This window comes from Strix uralensis, chromosome 1 (genome assembly GCF_047716275.1).
Source record: "Strix uralensis isolate ZFMK-TIS-50842 chromosome 1, bStrUra1, whole genome shotgun sequence".
Lineage (NCBI taxonomy): Eukaryota > Metazoa > Chordata > Aves > Strigiformes > Strigidae > Strix > Strix uralensis.
In genome coordinates this window covers 165,990,157-166,011,622 of record NC_133972.1, presented here as the reverse complement: position 1 = coordinate 166,011,622, position 21,466 = coordinate 165,990,157, and the positions used below count along the sequence as shown (strand labels likewise).

Below are 21,466 nucleotides of genomic sequence, written 5' to 3'. Positions count from 1 at the left end.
ACTCCTTTGGTGGCTGCTAATGAGCTGGTAGTGCCTAAGAAATACTCAGGATTAAATTTCATTCTAACATGAACATTTATAAGCATGAATTAGCTATGGCTTTGCCTCAAGAATGAAAAAAGTAAAAGATATCTGCCCACTTCCAAAATTTATCCCCTTATTTCTGTTTACACTGTGCTGGCAGAAGAATATGATGACCCACTCTAGGTAGTTTACTTCCTCGCCCCCGCTATCTGTGATCTGAACAGCTGGCATCAGGAAATAAAAAAAACAAACTCCATTGCTTGTCTACATGAATCAATCTTCAACCTGAGCTATGCTGAAAATAGTGGATGCTGGATTAATTTCTGCAAAGGTTGTATCACACTCTTATGGAAGACTCTGCAGGTTTCATATGTTTTTTTCTAAATGTTACAGGTGACGTGTGTGTTTCACAAATTATGTTTACTGTGGCAGAGTGGGCTGAATTTACTTTGTGCTTGATGTCTTTTCTAGCAGATTTTATTTTTGTAGATATCCTACCAGATATCTATTTGGTATGGTGAAACAAAAGATTCTAATGCTTTTATAAGTTGCTCATAAGTCAGATGGCAGAAAATGACTAAAGGGAAATACGGCATGTAATGTTTCTTTCAGTCACTGAAGATCTTGTTAGAAGACGTGCAGAACATAACAACTGTGAAATTTTTTCACTGGAAGAAATCTCTTTACATCAGCAAGAAATAGAAAAACTAGAGTATCTTGACAAATGGTGTCGAGATTTAAAAATTCTCTATCTTCAGAATAATCTAATTCCAAAACTTGGTAAGTGTTTTCTGGACATGTATCTTTTTAAATGGATCTACATGCATAATTTTGAAATCAGAAAAAAGTATCTGTTGTGTTATACTTTAAGGGAATGTAGAGCGAGTAATTACAGAAAAGTTCTTTGTGGATCTCCTCCTGCAAGAGTTCCTTTCCCTGTCTCTTTAGTAAATTTCTAAGAAGCTCATAAATTTTCAATATAAATTTTAAATGAAAAAGATAGTACTGAGATACAAGTCACTAAAATATGAGTGTGGAACACCTTTTATTGATTAAAATCTCAAAAATCAAGATATAACTTAAATATCCTGTCTTTCTGGCAAACAGAGAGACAGTTTAGCATATACCATGGACTGTGATATCATAGGACTAGTTCTCTTCAGGCTTATTTTTAAATTCAGTTTTTATACAAATGGTATTTTTTTGTTTACATTGAAATATTTTTCATTCAGATAAAAATGCTTGCTTTTCTGCATAAAGACAACTTCTTACAGTGATGTCTGAATGGTCTTCCTGCACCACAGGAGAAGATACAATTTCGTATGGTCTGTGTTTTGTGGTATAGGTTCACATGTTTGCTAGGCCCCCTACAGAAAGATAGACATCAGGCTTTGGGCTGGAAAAGCTTAGACTTTACAGATGGTGTGTAGATGAAGAATGGAAAGTCAGAAGTGCTTCAGGGATTATATTAGCATATTTCTTTTAAGTGCCTTAAGAGGAAGAAAAAAAGTCTAAAGTTTTAGGGTGACAGTCTGTGCTCAGGACTTGTAGGCAAAAGCTTTAAATCCTCTGGAGGGGCTCATCAGGAAACTATCTGTACTGATAACATCTGCGTTTCTTAGAGTGTAGGAATCTCACAGAGAGAATAAGATTTTTGAAACTGCTCTATGCTGCTCTGCCCCATCAAAAATGGGACTTAAATAAATTGGTTTTCTCTCTGTTAGTGTGTCCTTAATAAGGCACAAGACTTCATCTCATTCTTTTGTCTCATTCGTACCTCCTTTAGGTTAGTATAGTGTAACATATTACCATTTAGGTTATTGGTTTTTGGACACAAGATTTTTTCAGCAATCTTTCTGAGACATTCAATTTTTATGTTAACTTAACTGTAGGAGTTGGAAAAGTATGCAACTTCCTACTTGATATATTCTTGAATAATATAACAGCTTTCCAAGGTAATGCCTTAGTAACGAATGAAAAAAAAAAAAAAAGTCACTATATAAGTAGTGATCAAAAGGGTTGCCAGTAGGGGTTGTGTTACAAAGTACTGAATTTGAGAATTAATTCTTCCTAGTGGATACCAACATGTCCAGGCGGAGCACACAGCAGTTCCAAGCACATTTCAAAATATCATAGCTTAACGGTTTTTATTGACTCCTTAGGGATGTGTCTTTTCTTAAAGAAAACATTTATGGCAGCCCTCAGGGTCAGACTTGCCTACTAATCAGACAGTAAGTTGTAAGGCATCCACTGTATGGATGAGTCCTGGTTCTTTTCTTTTCTATAAAAGGAAGAAACCCCACAAGATACTATTGGCTTCAACACTTGTCTCTCTCACATCTTTATGTGTTACTGCTGTTACAGAAATATTGTAAGAAAAACGAACAGCCAACCTAAGCTGTGTAAGTCCTTGCTGGGAAATTAATTTCATCATCTGTTTGTGAATTATGAAGAAAATATCTCTCCGAGGTCTTAGTAAAGTAAGTGGTAGGTTCATGTCACCAAACTTTTACACATCTACATCTGAGGCAGTTACTGTAGCCTCCCTTTTTAACCAGTGATGAAGAAAAGGCATATTTTTGAGCATGATTTGGTCCACCAGTTCTAGACAGCCAGTTTAAGATGAGACAAATTGCACCTTGAAGAGCCTATTTCTCTTTATTGATTATAGAAGAGCCTAGGCAACTAACTCAGCTATGAACATGATCAATGTCGGGCAGATGAAGCTCCCTCTGCTTGAACTTCTTTGTCTCAGCAGGGACAGTTTGTGCAGCAGTTAATCAGTGTGGCTTGTGAATTAGAGTTTGAGGTAAACTTTGTGACTCCATTGGATAGAATTTCCAGTCAGATCTTCAAAACATCTGGTGATTAGGGAGAAACTGATGAACTGTGACACAAGCTATACTATGTATCTTGTCTCAGATTTATGTCTCTGACCTGTGTGTCATGTATCTCAAGTGGTGTTTGCATCTTTCAGACATTTTTGGGTCTGGTGAAGATCATTGCTACCCTGTTCCCTCTTTACCCCCTTTCTATATTTCAAGGAGGAAATGCTAGCCATTCTGACAGAACCCCACGCATTGTGAACCTGCTAATTTCAATAGTTCATGGTGAAAATACTGTAGGTTAGATTCCAGACTAGGTGTGTGTGGTTTTGTGTGTGTGGCTTTGTTTTGTTCATACTGAAGCCATATAAATCCTTATTTGCAAAATTTTTAAAAAGGGAGGACAGGAGGGGTTTTTTTATTAACCCTGTAGATAAAAGATCTTTAAAAATTAAATGTATACTGAAGAAGCCAATGTTTTCTATATAAGTGAGTGTAAAACTAATTTTATAAAGCTTGACTAAGTATGGCCTGATCCTTTCATATAATCACAGAATCATAAAATGGTTTGGTTAGAAGGGACCTTAATCATCATCTAGTTCCAACCCCCCCTGCCATGGGCAGAGACACCTTCCACTAGACCAGGTTGCTCAAAGCCCCGTCCAACCTGGCCTTGAACACTGCCAGGGAGGGGGCAGCCACAACCTCTCTGGGCAACCTCTTCCAGTGCCTCACCACCCTTACAGACAAGCATTTCTTCCCTATATCTAATCCAAATCTGCCCTTTTTCAGTTTAGAGCCATTATCTGTCATCCTGTCCCTACACTCTCTGATGCAGAGTCTCTCCCCAGCTTTCCTGTAGCCCCCTTTAAGTACTGTAAGGCTGCTATAAGGTCTCCCTGGAGCCTTCTCTTCTCCAGGCTGAACATCCCCAACTCCCTCAGCCTGTCCTCATAAGGGAGGTGCTCCAGTCCTCTGATCATCTTCACAGCCTCCTCTGGACCCGCTTGAGCAGGTCCATGTCTTATGTTGGGGGCCCCAGAGCTGGACACAGCACTGCAGGGGGGGTCTCACGAGAGTGGAGTAGAGGGGGAGAATCCCCTCCCTTGACCTGCTGGCCACACTTCTCTTAATGCAGCCCAGGATACAGTTGGCTTTCTGGGCTGCAAGTTCACATTGCTGGCTCATAGTCAGTTTTCCATCCACTAATACCCCCAAGTCCTTCTCTGCAGGGCTGCTCTCAATCCACTCTTTGCCCACCCTGTATTTGTGCTTGGGATTGCCTCGACCCATGTGCAGGACCTTGCTTTTGGCCTTGTTGAACTTCATGAGGTTTGCACGGGCCCATCTCTCCAGCCTGTCCAGGTCCCTCTGGATGGCACATCCCTTCCCTCCAGCGTGTGATCGCACCACACAGCTTGGTGTCATTGGCAAACTTGCTGAGGGTGCACTCAATCCCACTGTCCATGTCACCAACAAAGATGATAAACAGTGCTGGTCCCAACACTGACCCCTGAGGAACACCACTCGTCACTGCTCTCCACATGGACATCGAGGTGCTGACCACAACTCTTTTTGACTGAGACTATTTGGCCAGTTGCTTATGCAACAAGGGTCCATCCATCAAATCCTTGTCTCTTCAATTTAGAGACAAGGACGTCATGCAGGACAGTGTCACTTTCTGAGTTTCATGAAATGGAATGTTTCACCATGCACTTTTGGCTAGTTCTCTTGCATTATATGCATGTTTAATGGATTTGTGATAAAAAAATGTGTTTATAGCCTTCCTTATGTCTTTTATTTTCATTTGTGTTTTTAGAGAATATTTTTGGGTTTGTCTTTTTATTAATATTAAAATATTAATGCCCTGTAATCTGATACATATTCTGATTTGTCCTTCCTATTTTTCTGCTTTACTATTTCATTGAAGTAAAGTGAACAAGTAAAATGATAATGCCCTTTCCAGCGAAGAAAACTGAAATAACAGATCTATGTTTTGTTACAGAAAATGTGGGCAAACTAAAGAAGCTGGAATATTTAAATGTAGCTTTGAACAACATTGAAAGAATTGAAAATCTTGAAGGTCAGATTTTAAACAAACCATTTTGCCTTTTCATGTTGAAACACTTAAGTTGTGACTTAGTGTGAAAGAGGATGGAAGACATTAAGTGTGTCCACCAAGAAAGGTTCTGTGTCAATACTCAGACTTTTTTTGGGTGCAGCGTTTGAACAAATGCTTCTTTGTAGCAAGTGCTTCCCACTGCTGAAATTTTGTCACTGAACTTTCTTAAATGTATTTTAACTCACTTTTTGCATACTTTCTCACCAGTGTTGCCAGATACTGTAGCGCTATTCTTTAATACTTTACAAAGTGGGAATCCAAATCTTTCATGAAGTTGGTATTTCCCCACTGTATAGGTAAGATAATTTGTTATACAGGTTAGGTGGAGCAATGTGGGGTTTTTTTGTTTTTTTGGTTTTTTTTTTTAATGTTATGCAGGCTGTAAAAAGTCTCTCTTTTGTAATGTTTCAGCAGTCATCTTCAATTCAGCAATCAGGTGTCACATACAAGAAAGTTCTACTCCATGCATAGGTTGCATTGACAGTCTGGGGTACTTTTAAAGAGTTTTTCAGATGATTCTTTTCTCTGTCATTGCATGAAGTCCTGTCTGGTTTATCTGTGTTTAATCCTTTATCCTGTCACCATAATTACATGTGTAAAGACCTAGCATTTTCCAAGATCAAAATCTAAAATTTAGAGACACCCATAAACACATGCCATATTACTTGAATAATTTCTGACTTGATCGCTTTCCCTTTCTTGATTCTGATTAAGTCAGCTGATGAATCTTTAAAATGTCCATCCTGACAAAGGAACAATTAAAAGAAAAGCTGTGTTTAATTTGTTTTGGGTGGTGTTTGGGTTGGTTTTTTTTTTTTCTTTAAGTCTACAAGCTGATTCAAGAGGATGGCTTAAATCCAATAAAAAAATAAGCAAATAGACTAAACACAAATTTGTAGAAGTTGAAGAAATAGGTAGTACATTACATATTTGGCAACTTGTTGAGAAACTTGCATCTGTATTCATGCCAGTAAATTTTCAGTTCCTCTATCAGGCTGCATTATTTATTACTGTGATTTGTCATTTACTTATGAGTCAGAACCATTGGGAGTGAGCCTTGCAAAAATTTGGGTTATTTAAATCCCCTACTAAATCATTTTGAGTTGTTTATTTTCTTTCAGCTCCACTATGCATAAAATACTTGCCAAATAGACCTGCAGAGGAAAAGAAGTGATGACAATAAGGAGCATCGAAGTTGAGCTTGCTCTTAGCTAAACTTTTTTGCTCTTAGAGTCAAGGTTATTATTCAAGGACAGATTGTGATAAAAAGAGAGACTGATACATTTTGGATCTGAATTTCCCAGAGCATTTGGTTAGCTAATTTAGACTTTCTGTTTATAATTAATTGTTTTGGTTAACAAAAAACTTTTTCTCATTGGTATTTGTAATTTAACCAGTGATAAGTATTCATAATAGCCAAGTCCGTGAAGTGGAAAACCTCATCTTGACTTGGAGTGAATTTTAAGAAAACCTTATCTTTACACTTGAATAACGTTAGCTGAGATTAACAGCACACAGAAATGAAACCTGTAATTGATCCTGCTCTGCTAAAGCAATTAAACACTCTTTTGGCAGTATGGTGAACACTCAGTTGAGGAGGGGTACCAAGGCAATCAGACTGTTAAAACTGAAGTCCATCTTATCCAAAAATGAAACATTTAATAGCTCATCTAGTATACCAACACTGACCATGAAGTTTTGATAGTGACAAAACCAATAATAAATTTTGATAATTTATTGAGATTTTTTTTCTATAAATATTGTGACCTCATAAACTTGAACTGTGAGTCACTCTTTCACTTGTGGCTTGGAAAAGATGTATTCTGATAGGATTAAATTAGTATACAGACAACAAACAGAGACAGTTTTATGTGTGTGTGTTTGTATGTCATGTGTACATTTATGTTATGGACAAACTGAATTAAGGTTTTTTTCAAACAGGTTGTGAAGAACTGAAGAAACTTGACCTGACAGCAAATTTCATTGGTGAACTCTCCAGTATTGAAACCCTAAAATATAACATACACCTGAAGGAACTGTTTTTAGTGGGTAACCCCTGTACTGAATTTGAAGGTTATAGACAATTTGTAGTGGCAACTCTTCATCAATTAAAAGTAAGATTTTAAAAATTAAGTTTATATCCAAATCAATAATGAGCATTGTTGATTACATATATAGTTCCAAACAAAATAAATGCCTGTGATAGGAAAACTGGTAGCATTTTTCTTACTGTCCACAGGAAATGAAATTCTATTCTGAAGAATAAGTGAATACAGTAAATAATGTGATAATAAATTGGTTCTGTTTTGAATAAACCACATGCATTTGTTACCTTTTCTGTCATTTTTATTGGAGGTGCTTAAAGTTTTGAAAAAATAAATACAATGTATAGTTCTAGCTTTTTTCTTATTTGTTTTTATATAAGCAATGTATTTTTAAATTGTTTTCATGATTGCAGAAGATTACCAGGTTGTTAGTGCCAAACCAACAATATGTACCAAATCAACAGTGTAGAAAGATAGAAGTTGATGTAAAGATACACTGTGTTGCATTGACTGTAAATAGATACTTTAAGATTGAGGTTTTGTGCAACAACTGAAATGATGTAATGATTTTCTGTCATTGACACAGGCAGTCCCAGTCCTGAAATATGCTCCCACAATTTCCCTTGGAGAAGCACAGGCGCTTGCTTAACTTATTAAGATTAGATTCAACTCACTTAGATGTCAATAAACTAACACATCAAAAGAAATGATTTTGTAATAGCTTCATGAGCTGAATCAAGGTCAGACAAATATCAGAAATGGCTGAAGGGATTCTCTACTACATAGTCTAATAAGACCAATTGAAATTCCTGGAAGATGCAAAAAGCAGCTCTCAGATAGACAAAACCATTTTCAGATCTGAACATCAATTTATTGTTAATTCCTTTTAATACAGTATAACTTACATAGAGCTGTGGAGGTTTGAATGGTGTATTTTTAATTTTATACAGAAGGTAATCTATCAAAATTAACCTACAGTTTAATGTATTTATTGATTTGAATACATTTAAAATTTCTCACATATGTATATTGATTTTTTTTCCCTTTGGGAAGTGTTTGGATAGTAAAGAAATAGAACGTTCAGAGAGGATTCAAGCACTTCAAAACTATCCAGAAGTGAAACAGAAAATAAGAGAACAGGAACAAGCCTACCTTCTCAAAAGGGCCAGAGAAAAAGAAGAGGCTCAAAGAAGGATGCAAGAAAGAAAGGAAAAGAAACAAAACCAAATGGAATCTGAGCATGGATTTAACAGGTAACAGTAAGCAACAACAGTCTGGGAGTAAAACTCATTCTTCTCTTTCTTCATTAAGAATTTTGTTTTTCCTCATTAAATGGTTTACATAATTCCATTTAAATCTTTTTGTTTGTCTTTATTGTTGATTCTAGCAGAATTATTTCTCCTTGTGCATGTTAGCTCTAATGAAAAATATAATTAATTACAAACATAATTAATTACTGACCTGTAGACAGTACAATAGAATTTTTGTCCCAAAACTCCAAGCTAAATTGTCTGAGTGCCAAAATAGTGTAATTGATAGCTTCTTTCAGGAGAACAGCTGGAAATTGTTATTTAAGGAAATGCAGGGGTTCCAGAGAAAGCAGCTGTTCACCTGTAATTTCTTTTGCTTTAGAGTTATTAGGTATAAGGACTGAATTGGAATATTGCAGATCTTCTCAGATGTAAAAGGCTATGGAATGCTGATTTCTATACTTTTTCCACCTAATATCACTGAGGTTACCTAGACAGCAGAAGGACTTTTGTTTGGGGTCATCTTCCACTGCAGTTGCCATCCATCTTATTTTTAATGCAATAGAGACTAAATTCCATGGAGCTGGCTATGGAACTTTGTCCTCATAGATCATAGCTGTATCATAAATTTAGTTTTCTCTCTGTATTGATAGAGAATTTCTGAAGATTGCAGAGGCTTAGGGCTAGGGGGAAAAATGATTCAGGTTCTATGATGGCACTTTGAGGAGATGCCTAAGTAAAATATTGCTACCCTATAAATTTCTAATCTACTTCTGCCTGATATTGGGAATATTTAAACATTACATGGACTGAAGGTTTTCTTTCACCTGGAAGTTTTGAGGATATCTGAAAATTCTGCTTCTGAAATTAAATCTGTTGAACGGTTTATCTGGGATTTCAGAAGGTTAGCCATAACTATAGTTATGCAGTTAGGCATAACCATAATCATGTCTTAGTTAAGTCAATGAAAAATATTATGTTGAAAAATATTTTGTTGTTTGATGAAAGAAGCAGAGCAGAGAACATTATCCAAATATATAAGATATTGTTTTTGATAGGAATTATACAGCTATTGGGTTAAAAATATATTATTGCAATAATTCACTAGCAAGTACTGTTACTCTTCCTTGGTTTAATTGTGATAATTTTCCACATGATCTTGTATAGCCCAGACTCCCTACAGGACAAAGAAAACCATCAGGCAGAAGGAGATGGAGAACAAGAAATGTGGAGAACAGTTGAAGATGATGAAGAAGACAGAAGATTTTGGGAGGAGCTTACACCATATACTCCAGAATCTAGATTAGAAACTCACAGATATATTGAAGAAAAACGGAGAGCTAAAGACAACATAAGGTATATTTTTGTTTTAATATATTCTATGAATTGAAGAAGGGGAAATTTTCAAAGGTACAGAGAAGAGGTAGGTGACTGCCTCACATTAAATATTATTGAGAATTGACAGGTTAAATCCCTGTTGCCTGTGCAAATATGCTTATAAAATCTAAATGAAATATTCAGATTGTTCATTTTGTTTTGTTTCATTTTCTAAAATTTATTTATGATACCCTTTATTTTGTTTTTCCTCACAGTTTTAAATATAATTTCTCTTTTCAACTCCATTTTATGGACTTTAGAAGTTTCACTTTTCTGTCAGCTAAATATGTTTCATGTAGTTCAATGTTTAATATTCTTGCCAAAAGCATTTATCCGGAGTGCAGATTACATTATATAAATGCCCTACAGGCCATGGTACAAAATTTTTGCACAAGTGGCATTTCAGGTACCTTTTCTACGTGACTTAGAAGTTTTTTCACATACTTTATTGAAGATATCCATCCTGAGTAATGAGATTCTTCATGTTATCTATGCTATTTGGCATGGTGAATCTGAAGATGTCTGGGGTTTAAAACTTTCTAAAGTTGTCACTGGTTTTGCTGAACATGGAAAATTAATGCAGAGGCTAGTAAAAAAAGTTATTTTATTGCTGATGACTTATCAGTTCCACAAACATTGTAAGTAATATCTTTTTCTTCTTTTTTTTTTTCTTATATAAGAGCATTTGTACTAGAGATTTTTCTAGCTGTTCTTTTTAGGGGCATGAATTTTAAATGATTTATGAAGCTTAAGCATTGAAAAAGTCAGTCCTAGGGAACTCTCCAAGAAATCTGGAAATCTGCATAATGTGTTGCTATTATTAATTTAAGGTCTAGCACTTTCCCAGAAGAACTACTGTGAAACCCAGATTCTAGCTAGTTAGAATTTTGCTGTGTTTAGGGAGGCCTTGGTCTAGTCAAAAGCAAATATGTTCCAAATGCTTTCTTCTAAATATTCAAGAAGAGTCCAAATAGAGTTATAATAAAGATAGAATAATTCCTTTCTAGATTTTTCTAGATTTCCAAGGCATTTAAAGGTGTTAAAAATACTTTCATGGTTCATTTTGTTTTGATGGTGAGATTTTTCTTAGGTAGCATGAGAAAGGTGAGAACAGAAAGGTGCCCCTGACAACTTCAAATCATCCTTGCTGGTGGACAGGAGCTGAAATGTAACTTTAATATAAGTTACTCAGTATAAAAGGATGTTTATTTTAGTATAAAATTGACATGAACTCAATCACACCAGTGCTAAATTTGAACCTATCTATGACATGTTGGCACACGTTAAATTTGCCAGCTGTGGTACAGTTGAATAGTTGATAAACTGAACAGATTTGGCTATTGCCAAATAAGTGAATACTGCAGTTTCATTCAAAGAAAATTCAGACAAGTATAAAATCAGTTGCATGTGAAAGATGCACAAGATCTCCTTTAGCTGCTCATTCCCAGACCAAGGCCTTTCAGCTCATCTAAACACAAAGTTAAACAAGTTATCTTAAACTCTAATCGTTATTATATGACTGAATTTGCCTTAAAATGGTTCACATGAGCAGACAGATTTCTTCTAGAAACAGATTATTAAGAGCTAAAAGGTGGTAGGATATAATTTCCTGATGTATTTCTGAGAACTGCATCTTTAGAACAGAGTGGTGGTTTGTTCACTTTGCATTTAAGTGTCAATAGTAGGGATTCAGGTGTAGAAACTACTAGCCCACAAATCCCACGTTAAAGCTCTGATTAAATACTATAGAATAGTAGAATCTTTCTTAAGCAGTTGTTTTCAATCATTCCAGTAGCTCCACTTGAATGTTTTTATTTCTTCTTTAAATCCACTGTATTTATAGACCAAATATTTGTTTATGCTTTTTTTTTTTTTTTCTCGAGGTGGTCTAAATCTTGCATGCTTTATTTCCCTCATTAGTGATTTACCTTTAGTGTTCTCTTATTCTTGAACTTAGAACTTGGTTCGGGAACACAAAAAGCAATGTATTGCTGTTGTCTTTTTGAGAAATGAGGGGGTTTTATATGCCACCTGAAGTAGCCATACACACAATATTGACCATTTGAAGAGTGGATTAATGCAAAGTGAAAATTACAGTGCTGTATTTTTAAAGAAAACATTGCCATTTTTTACCTAGGTGCAAGCAGATTTTTCTTTTTCATGTTACTAAGATTCCTTGCTCTTCCTCTCCTCGCTCATGATCTAAACATTTATACAGAAAATAGCTGTCCTACAAGTCTTGATCTTACAGTGGTCTGCTTTGTTTTGGCAGATAAATTTAAGGTAGCTAGTTTATTGCACTAAATGAAAGTCAGATATAGTTTAATTGCTGATATCTGGACATAGATAGTGAAGATTAAAGTCTCCATCAGTAATATATATTGTAGTTTTGAAGGAAGAACACAACAAAAAATGTAACAGATGCATCAACAAATAATCTAGATGTATGCACTTTGGTCATAGTGTATCTTATTAGGTGTTGCTAGTAATCTTTTGAGCATTATAATTATTTTTACTAGTGCAGAATAGTGACTGATAGACATGCTATTTAGAGATATGCCAAACATTTGTTCAGTAAAAGTAATTAAGTTAGCATGAATAAAAAATTTCTTTAGAATTGCTTGCACATACATCAAATCAGTTAACAGTAGTGATACCTTATGATTAGTATGAACATTCGTAACTCAAAAAATGTTCCATTTCACATGTTTAGGCAATCCACTGATTTCTTAAGATACACCAGATAAATCTGATATATTACTGTTTGATAATGGACACTGGGACATGCAGAAGAAGTTATTATCAATGTAAGACGTGATATTATGAAACATTGGCTCATCTTCAGATGATACTTTTATTGTGCAATTGGACATTTGATATAATCTGTTTAGTTCCTGAAATAAGTTGTAGCCTTAACATCAAATACCAGATAATTCTTACCTCTTGCCATCCTCTTCTTTCTTTTTTGCTATTAAACATAAAATACCAGAATGTGAAATTATAAACCATTTTTCTTTCTGTTTTGTTAAGGGAATCAAAAAAGACAGAGAAGTCTCCTTGGAGATTGGTCACTGCAGAAGGAAAAGTTCTGAATGTGAATGTGCCTAAGTATGTAAGGTTAAGAGGTTAAACAGGCTAACCTCTTTTTAGTTGATTTGAGCATCTATTTCAAGATATATGATAATACAAAAATAAGAGGGCTGACAAATTCTCATTGCATTATTATATTCCTGGTGGGAAAACTGACTTCTAAATTTATATTCTGATGCTGGAAGAAGAATTAGTTTTCAGTGAGTGAAGTGTTGAATGTTGTTTAATTTAACATCTTGATCTTTGATGATTGAATAAGTTGTTTTTTTGTAATAGATATAAGATGTTTTACTCTTTTCTCTTCTATGGTAAGTCTCTCTTTCTTGGAGCATTTTGCTAATAGTGGAAAAAGTTTACCTGGTTTGACTATTGAAGATAAATGTGTATGAGTAGCCACTTTAAATGTGGAAAAATGTAGCTGCAAAATCAAAGCTAACATACGTATCATTAGCATGAAGAATGCTTTCTAAATCTTGGAAATTTATAAATCCATGCAAATTCAAGGAATCTAAAAACTTATAAGACCAGTGCATAATTTTCAGTGATATAGGGAAAATTAAAGGTAGTGTCAGAAGAAGTGCTTAATCCATCTGTACCAGAAGATACTTACCATTGTTCTGATGTACTTTTTTTGTAAAAATGTGTTGGCTGAAAAAAATTTTAAATAATTTTCTAGTTCAAAGAAGACAAGTCTAAAATAGTTTAAATCTTGTGTTAATAGAATTTGTTTATGCCTCTAACAAGCAGAGACATCTAGAATAAAACTCTAGCTATCTTTTTAGAAGAAATGCAGTCCCCTAGAGTCCACAGTTAGTAGCAGTCCTGTTTGTGTCATCCAGGTTTTCTGGATTAAAGTGGTCTGTGCACGTAAAACCAGAGCAGTTTTTGTCATGGCTTCAACAAGAATATCACAGCTCTTCAGAGCATTCTGGCAGTGTATCGAAGAGACATAAATAAAGAGATAGAAGTAGACAGATGGTGTTCTCCGGAGTTTTTGCTTCAATGTGAGACTAATGTCCATGGCAATGTCCGAGCTTCTCTGGTGTTCTTTTGTAAGGTTAGCAAGAGGAATGGCTACATGCTGCTGAGAACACACTATTTCTCTCCCTAGATTCTGATTAAGGTGCCCCCTAGAAAATTTTACAAGTCTTTTCTCTTTTTCACTCTTCATATTTTAGTGAATTCTCAAACCTTGTGATGCAGTAAGAGAGAAAAACATGAATGGGAAACAAAGCTGGTTTGTATTATTTGCAGTTTTCCATTAAAAATTACCCATAAACTAAAAACTTCACAAGCTTTCTTGCAGATTGACTGTATCAGAATACAGGTGAGCAAAGAGTAAAAAGTATATCTGGCAAATATTTTTATTGCTGAAAAAATGTATTACCAAACTGTTAGCATTTGATCTTCTTTCTGTTACCTGAACCCAAAGTATCTAAGTATTTTAATTAAAAAACTGAAATATTCCAGATAAATTGCATTGAGCAAACCCCTCACATTTTATACTAATAACTAATTTATAAAAATCTGCTCATTTATAGGTGGGTTTTATTCTGTTTTTTCTCACTTTAATACATGAAAAATGTTTGAGTATATGAGCAGAACTGTAAATCTTGACTAGATCTCCTTGCAGTTTTAGTAATAGATGTTGTTTTCAATTTATAACTGGTAAGATTCATTCACAATTTTAAGAACTCAGCCAGGAGATCACAAACATGCAACTAATACAAGCTACAGTCTCATTTTCAACAAATATTGTAAAGCCTGTAGAATTGAGGATATTGTGCAAATCATGTATTATTTTGGAAATGCACAGGCAGATATTTATACTCTAGGCAAATTAATTGCTGTGAAAAAAGATGGTTTTTTTTTTTTTACATATGGTAAGGTTAGAATTACCAAGTTCCAGGCTTTTCATGCTTTTCATGAAGTTTTTTCTATGATGTTAATAGAACAGACAGATTTCACCAGCAGATGTCTCTCTTTCTGCATTGACAGGCTGATCTTAATTTTAACTGACCTTCAGCAGTATTCTCTTTCTTTTTTTCTCTTGTGGGTTGGGTGGGGAGAACAGAAAATAAATGTAAGAATGACTTTGGTTCAAACGCCAGTATTTTTTTCTGTTTGTGAGGAAAATTGCAACTGTTTCTTCTAAAATTATCATGTGACACACTGTCTAAATGTCATTTGTATTCATCTAAAATTGCTAGCAGTTGAATTTGAAGTTTGCCATAATGTTTGCTTATTCACTCCAGTTGTATTTATCCTGGAGGTGTTTCTTGTCATTATTATTAGGCTTCATTTCTCTTTGAAAGATGATGAAGAAAACAACCAGATCATCTTGGATCTTGCTGTTTACAGGTCAGAGTTTTTCTTTTTACTCTTAATTTTTGCCACTCAAGTTCTGATACACAGTGTTTCAATTATACTCTTCTCTGTAATGGGGACTTTTCAGGAGGAAAACATATAATATAGGTGGTAATGGAATCAATCTTGAAGCCAGTGCCAAAGAAACGAAGCTGAATAAACCAAGACCCTTCAGACTGTTCTGTGACCCCTGAATAAGGACTGTGTCTAATAGTCCCTTTTGGAATTGATGTTTTCTGCAGGTTTCCTCCACACCTGTCCTTTTATACTTATGTAAAATCTTTTCCCTACTTCATTTGCAGATTAGGATTAGAGGAAATGGGGGTTTTGCCCTTTCTCTGGCCCTAGAAATGGTCCAGTACAACTCATGTCCTTCTAGTTAAGTTCTTCTCCTCCCCAAGGCAGAGTAGGGTAGCCTTGTCCTACTTTCCTTCCTTACTGGAAAGAGTCCATGACCCATACTATTCCTGAACTGTGCCAGGGCATTGCCTGGAAGAATTTTGGTTGAATCAGGCTAAAATATGACAAGGAGACCTGATAACTATTTGATAGTATATTCTACTAAGCAGTACGGTGGCCCTGCCCACACTTCAGGAAGGAGTTGGAAACCCACAAGCTTATTTACCCATAAGAGGAACTTGTTAGTCTAAAGCTTGAACTAGTTTTATAGCACAAAACCACTATTCATGCCAGGTGTTCTTCACATAAAGCTCATTAATTTTCCCCGAAAGAGGCCCTCTTCATGTTTCTGAACCATAAGAATTAGGTTTGTTTGGATCCTCAGAAAATCTGTTCAGGTGCAATAAAATGTTGGATATGTTGTAATATTCTGTGCTCACTTGTACGAAATGCAGACTAAAAAGTTTGAAAAATTACCTGAGAAGTAATGTTATAAAGAAGGGGAATAGGGAACATGTACTTGTGCATTCACATGAGTGTATGTGTCACATGATGAAGAACAAATGTTAAAGTGGAGCTTTTAAAGGTCACAAATTTTGTTTGACAGTACTGAAATTTAAAAGTACTGTGTTTTCTGGAAATGTAAAGTATTTCTGTTCATTGTTTTCCAGCAAATTCTGAGGAAAAAAGGAGTTATTATTATACATTTACTAGTTAGGTATTCAGAAAGAAAAGTAGCAAAATACTTTTACAATTTTAAATAACAAATAGATTAATTTTTGTATTAGTGTAAAGCACTAAACTAATAGAAGAAAGACTTTTTTATTTTCCACAAAGATTTTGAATTCTTGCAGTAATACAATAGGTGATGTGGTGGACTTGACAGAATTTAGACATCAATTTAGTCATTTAACTGACATTCTGTGAACATAAAGGAAGATCATGTTTTTCTTCCAAAGACATTAAATCCTGATTGTATTTCATATAACTTAATAACTGAAATTGAAGTTTGTAGTTTATAAACTGTGAAATCATCACTAAAGAACTATATGATCTGCACTGCTTATTTACTGGTCTGTATTGTAGATTAATTTATGTATTTATATTTCATTCTGAAGACATTTGGACACTTCTCTGCTTGATGTTGATGTCCAGCCAACTTACGTACGAGTACTGGTGAAGGGAAAGGTTAGTATATTCTAACTAAAATCATTTCAACTCAAGTGTTAATAGTTATTCAGTGGACTCCAGATCTGACTTTTATGAGTTACCAACCATGTGCACCTATGGAGAAAAAATGTTGTTTCATACTTTTATTATTTTGAAATAAACTGTGGAAGCCCTAACCAGAAAACATGCAAAGCCTGAAATGAAATTTCACTCTCTTTTCCCTCCTTCTCTTTTCCTATTCCCCACCCCCCCGGTGTACCATAATTCACTTATGAAGAGAGCTTGCTAGTTGCCCTAGGCTAAAATATAGCAATTTCACAATCTGGAATTTATAGCTGACAGAAACAAATGGATATATATTCTTTTGAAGGGGCATTTAAAATGTCATTCCAGTTTTCTCTCTTCTAAGTAGTTTTAATTTTGTCATCAATTTTTTGAAAAAATCAAAGTACTTAAACAGTAAACCAAAATCCTTATTTTTGACTGTACTAACTGCATAAATAAAACTTCAGAATTACTTTATGTCTAAAATAGACTGGATAATCTTTCTCATTTAGTTGCTAATGTAAGTCAAGTATCATTTTATAACCTTCTTTAGAAATGTCACTTCAGGAATGGCAGCAATTCAGGAATATACATATGACTATACTTGTAAGTAAAAGCTGTTTAACATGATAATAATTTATTAGGATTAGTAATACTACATGTAAAGTGAGAGGATTTAGACCTATACTGTCCTTAAGATCAAAGGATGTGATAGTGATGTTTCTGCATGTATTCTATCCAGGTCAAAAATAAAAAGAATACATTTTAGCATGATATACTTCAATCCCATATTTTCTTATAGCCATTTCAGTTTGTGCTCCCTGAGGAAGTGAAGCCAGACAGCAGCTCTGCTAAAAGATCACAAACAACTGGTCATTTAGTTGTCAGCATGCCAAAGGTATGTAATCTGAGGAGGCATAATACAAAGATACTTAAATATTATGAGTACTTTGGGAAAGTTTCTGAGTTACAGGTAACGTCTGGCTAGCTAAAGTTATTAAGTCTAGCCTTTCCCATCAGGACAGATGAGGTACCTCAGTCAGAGAGAGACCTGGGGGTGTTGATTGACAGCCGGCTGAACATGAGCCAGCAGTGTGCCCAGGTGGCCAAGAAGGCCAATGGTATCCTGGCTTGTATCAGCAATAGCGTGGCCAGCAGGGACAGGGAAGGGATCTTACCTCTGTACTCGGCACTGGTGAGGCCGCACCTCGATGACTGTGTTCAGTTTTGGGCCCCTCACTACAAAAAGGACATTGAATGACTCGAGCGTGTCCAGAGAAGGGCAACGAAGCTGGTGAAGGGTCTGGAGCACATGTCGTACGAGGAGCGGCTGAGGGAACTGGGGTTATTTAGTCTGGAGAAGAGGAGGCTGAGGGGAGACCTCATCGCTCTCTACAGCTACCTGAAAGGAGGTTGCAGAGAGATGGGGATGAGTCTCTTTAACCAAGTAATAAGCGATAGGACAAGAGGTAATGTCCTCAAGTTGCACCAGGGAAGGTTTAGACTGGATATTAGGAAGTATTTCTTTACAGAACGGGTCGTTAGGCGTTGGAATGGGCTGCTCAGGGCAGTGGTGGAGTCCCCATCCCTGGAGGTGTTTAAGAGTCGGGTTGACATAGCGCTGAGGGATATGGTGTAGTTGGGAACTGTCAATGTTAGGTTAATGGTTGGACTGGATGATCTTCAAGGGCTTTTCCAACCTAGATGATTCTGTGATTCTGTGACATATTTTCCATAGAAGGAACATTCCAGAAAGACAAATCAATCACAGAGCCAAACCTTAGGATTTAAGATCCCTTTAAAGGAACATTAGGAAAATCAGTATTAATAGAACTATTTGTATTTCCTTTATTTTCAACAAAACCAGATTTTTATATATGAAAAGAGACTCTGCAAAACATGCAGTATTGTGCAAATATGTAAGAAGATGGATTTTTTAAATAATTGAAAATAAGCAACTTACCTACTTTATCTTTCCACTGGTGAAATAATAAAAACAAATCAATTTTTCAAAACTTGTGTGGCACACATATGTATGAAGAATATGTTTTGGTTCAAGGACCAGAATGATGTACTACTCTCATGTCTCAGGTGATCAGAACAAGAGTTGCTTAATTTTCTCTTCATGCTCTCCCTGGCTGGAAGGGATCCACTGACGAAGTACGTAATCACTGAGGAAAAGGGTTGTGCCAAAATGGTGTTTCAACTGGAAAATGCTGCACAGCAGTCCCTAGTACTTAAAGAAGCGTGGGTAGAAGTCATATTCCCCTAATGTTCCTAACTCTGTGCTCTCCTATCTCACCTGTGCTCTGATTTTTGCCTGTATGGTGGTGTGCTTAAAGTGTTTTTTATATTCTCTCTCTTCCCTGCCCAGCCCAGGTCTTGCAGTGTAAATGAGAGCAAACGGATAGGTGTGTCCACTTTAGTTCCTCTCCACTGTGTGTCTTCCTATGGATTCAGTAAATATAGCTTGCACCCTAGATAGAGATTAGAGAAGGAATGCCCAGTAATAAGGAACAGTTGAAGACATAAGAGGTCAACTTGCCTCACTGAAGTAGGGCAGTGAGAGAGGTAATGGGTGACCAGCCAGCAGCCAGTGGAAGTTTAGGGAACATTAGAGCTTAAATATGGGGAAGATGAAGCAGTGTGAACCAGTATAAAAGACAAGGGGCAGAGAGAATTTGAGTGGCAGAGGTATCTTCAGGTTTGGGGCATAACAGGTGGGATGGTGGCTGAAACAGGAAGGCACTTAAGGTGGTACCTGATGTCATCTGGTGCAAGACTGAGGTTTTGGACCTGCAGGAAGAGCAGAGATGGATTGAAGGGCTTGGAGCAGACAGGGAGTTGGAAGTTTTAGGAAGGTAGAGTTCTGAAGATGAGAATGGATTATATGGTGGGGTTCTGGCAGCTGTGGGAGAGGTTAATCAACTTCAGCATCTTACTCTTCTGCCATTATGCCTTTAGAGGGCTGGGCTGCTTTTAAGGCCTCTAGGACTACATCATATATTTTTGGCTTTCAGAAATAGAGTAACCCTGCCCAAGGATAGTTATAGGAAAAAAATAAATTGGTGCTCTAACCTTAACCTTCTGGCCTCTAGTAACTTTCTCTGCTGTGTAGGAGCAGTGGGACATGGTGCTACATACAAATCTGCCAGGGTATATCAATTACAGCATTTTCTTCTGAAGGAGGAACCTTCAGCTGCTATTTGGGGTCATTTCTTTCTCTTTGTGCTCTGATTTAATTCTCAGACTATGCAACTAGTAGCTGTAACTAAAAAGCTATTTTTTAGCTTTTGGCTTTTTCCACTTACGGTTCTATACCTTCTATGTTTTCTTCTATGCTCCAGTCCCTTACCATCTGTTTTTCCCTACATGGACAGCCTCTCACTGAATCACAAACTGTCACTCTAGCATCAAGCATGCAGTTACGCCAGGAGCTTGAAGAGTTCTGAAAATTGTACTCATTTGGTTAAGATCCATATTTTGTTAATGTTCAAAATTCACTCCCATGCGAATTTATGCTTTCCTAAATTTATTTATTTGAAACTGAGGCCTTGACATTTGCCATTTTGGATAATGTCACTTTCAAATGTTTCTGAACAGTTTTGTTTACTATTTGCTTGTCTTTTGCATATTTTAAGTACTATCAGTTTTCTATCTCATAACCTGCTTTTATTACTCATACGTCTTGCCAGTCTCTTTGTGGATGATCAGTGCCTTAGAAAATGTAAATATTTCAGAGTCTCTGGATATATTCAACTCTGTTGCCTATGTAGAAAGTCATACCTAAATCCGCAAAATGAGTATTATCTCTTCATACTGTGGTTGAGAACTGCCTTTATTCTATTAACTTTATATTTCACCTACCTTGATATTTTAGCTGCATCTACATATTTTCCCTAGCCTGAGGGTCTGGAGCCTGCTTCATCTCAGAATGTCATGATTCACAGATATTTGTGAGATCTGAGGAGAGAGAAGCTCTATAGAATAACTGAGTTGATGTTCTGAGATTTGCCTTGTTTGGTTAAAAACTACTTGGGTAGCTGGGACACAGAGATACACACATGAATGGAGTGCTGCATGGTCTAATATCTTCATTGTCAACAGATTCAAAAATTTGAATCCTGGGAAGCAGTTTTGCAGAAAAGGACCTGCGAGTCTTGGTGGACACCAGGTTGAACATGAGCTGGCAATATCCTCTTCTGCCAAAGAAGGCTAATTGCATCCTGGGCTGCATTAGAAATGTTGCAGCGGGTTGTAGAAGGTGATTCTTCCCCTCTATTCAACATTGATGAGAGACACTTTGGGTACTGTGTCCAGTGCTGGGCTCCCCAGTACAACAGAGACATGGACATACTGGAAAGAACACAGCAAAGGGCCACAAAGATGATTAAGGGACTGGAGCATCTCTCTTATGAGGAAAGGCTGAAAGAGCTGGGACTGTTCAGTCTAGAGAAGAGAAGGCTCAGGGGGATCTTATCAATGTATATAAATACCTGAGGGTGCATAGCAGGATGGAGCCAGGCTCTTTTCAGTGGTGCTCAATGACAGGACTAGAGGCAATGGGCACAGACTGAAACACAGGAGGTTCCCTGTGAACATCAGGAAACACTTTTTTACTGTGAGGATGACCAAGCACTGGCACAGGTTGACCAGGGATGTTGTGGAGTCTCCATCCCCGGAGATATTCAAAAGCCAACTGGACAGTCCTGGACAGCCTGCTTGAGCAGGGACCAGGTGACCTCCAGAGGT

At 36.3% G+C, this 21,466-nt stretch overlaps 1 protein-coding gene across 1 annotated transcript in view; it reads left to right on the top strand.

The window, feature by feature from the left end:
- Positions 1-371: 371 nt before the first annotated feature.
- The window catches only part of DNAAF11 (dynein axonemal assembly factor 11), a 34,925-nt gene continuing 13,830 nt past the window's right edge, over positions 372-21,466 (top strand). The window contains exons 1-10 of the mRNA XM_074894567.1: positions 372-417; positions 637-804; positions 4,855-4,932; positions 6,913-7,085; positions 8,070-8,269; positions 9,434-9,622; positions 12,674-12,751; positions 15,029-15,094; positions 16,618-16,687; positions 17,517-17,612. Of these exons, the coding sequence (XP_074750668.1) occupies positions 372-417; positions 637-804; positions 4,855-4,932; positions 6,913-7,085; positions 8,070-8,269; positions 9,434-9,622; positions 12,674-12,751; positions 15,029-15,094; positions 16,618-16,687; positions 17,517-17,612 (1,164 nt within the window). The remainder of the gene's footprint in view (positions 418-636; positions 805-4,854; positions 4,933-6,912; positions 7,086-8,069; positions 8,270-9,433; positions 9,623-12,673; positions 12,752-15,028; positions 15,095-16,617; positions 16,688-17,516; positions 17,613-21,466) is intronic.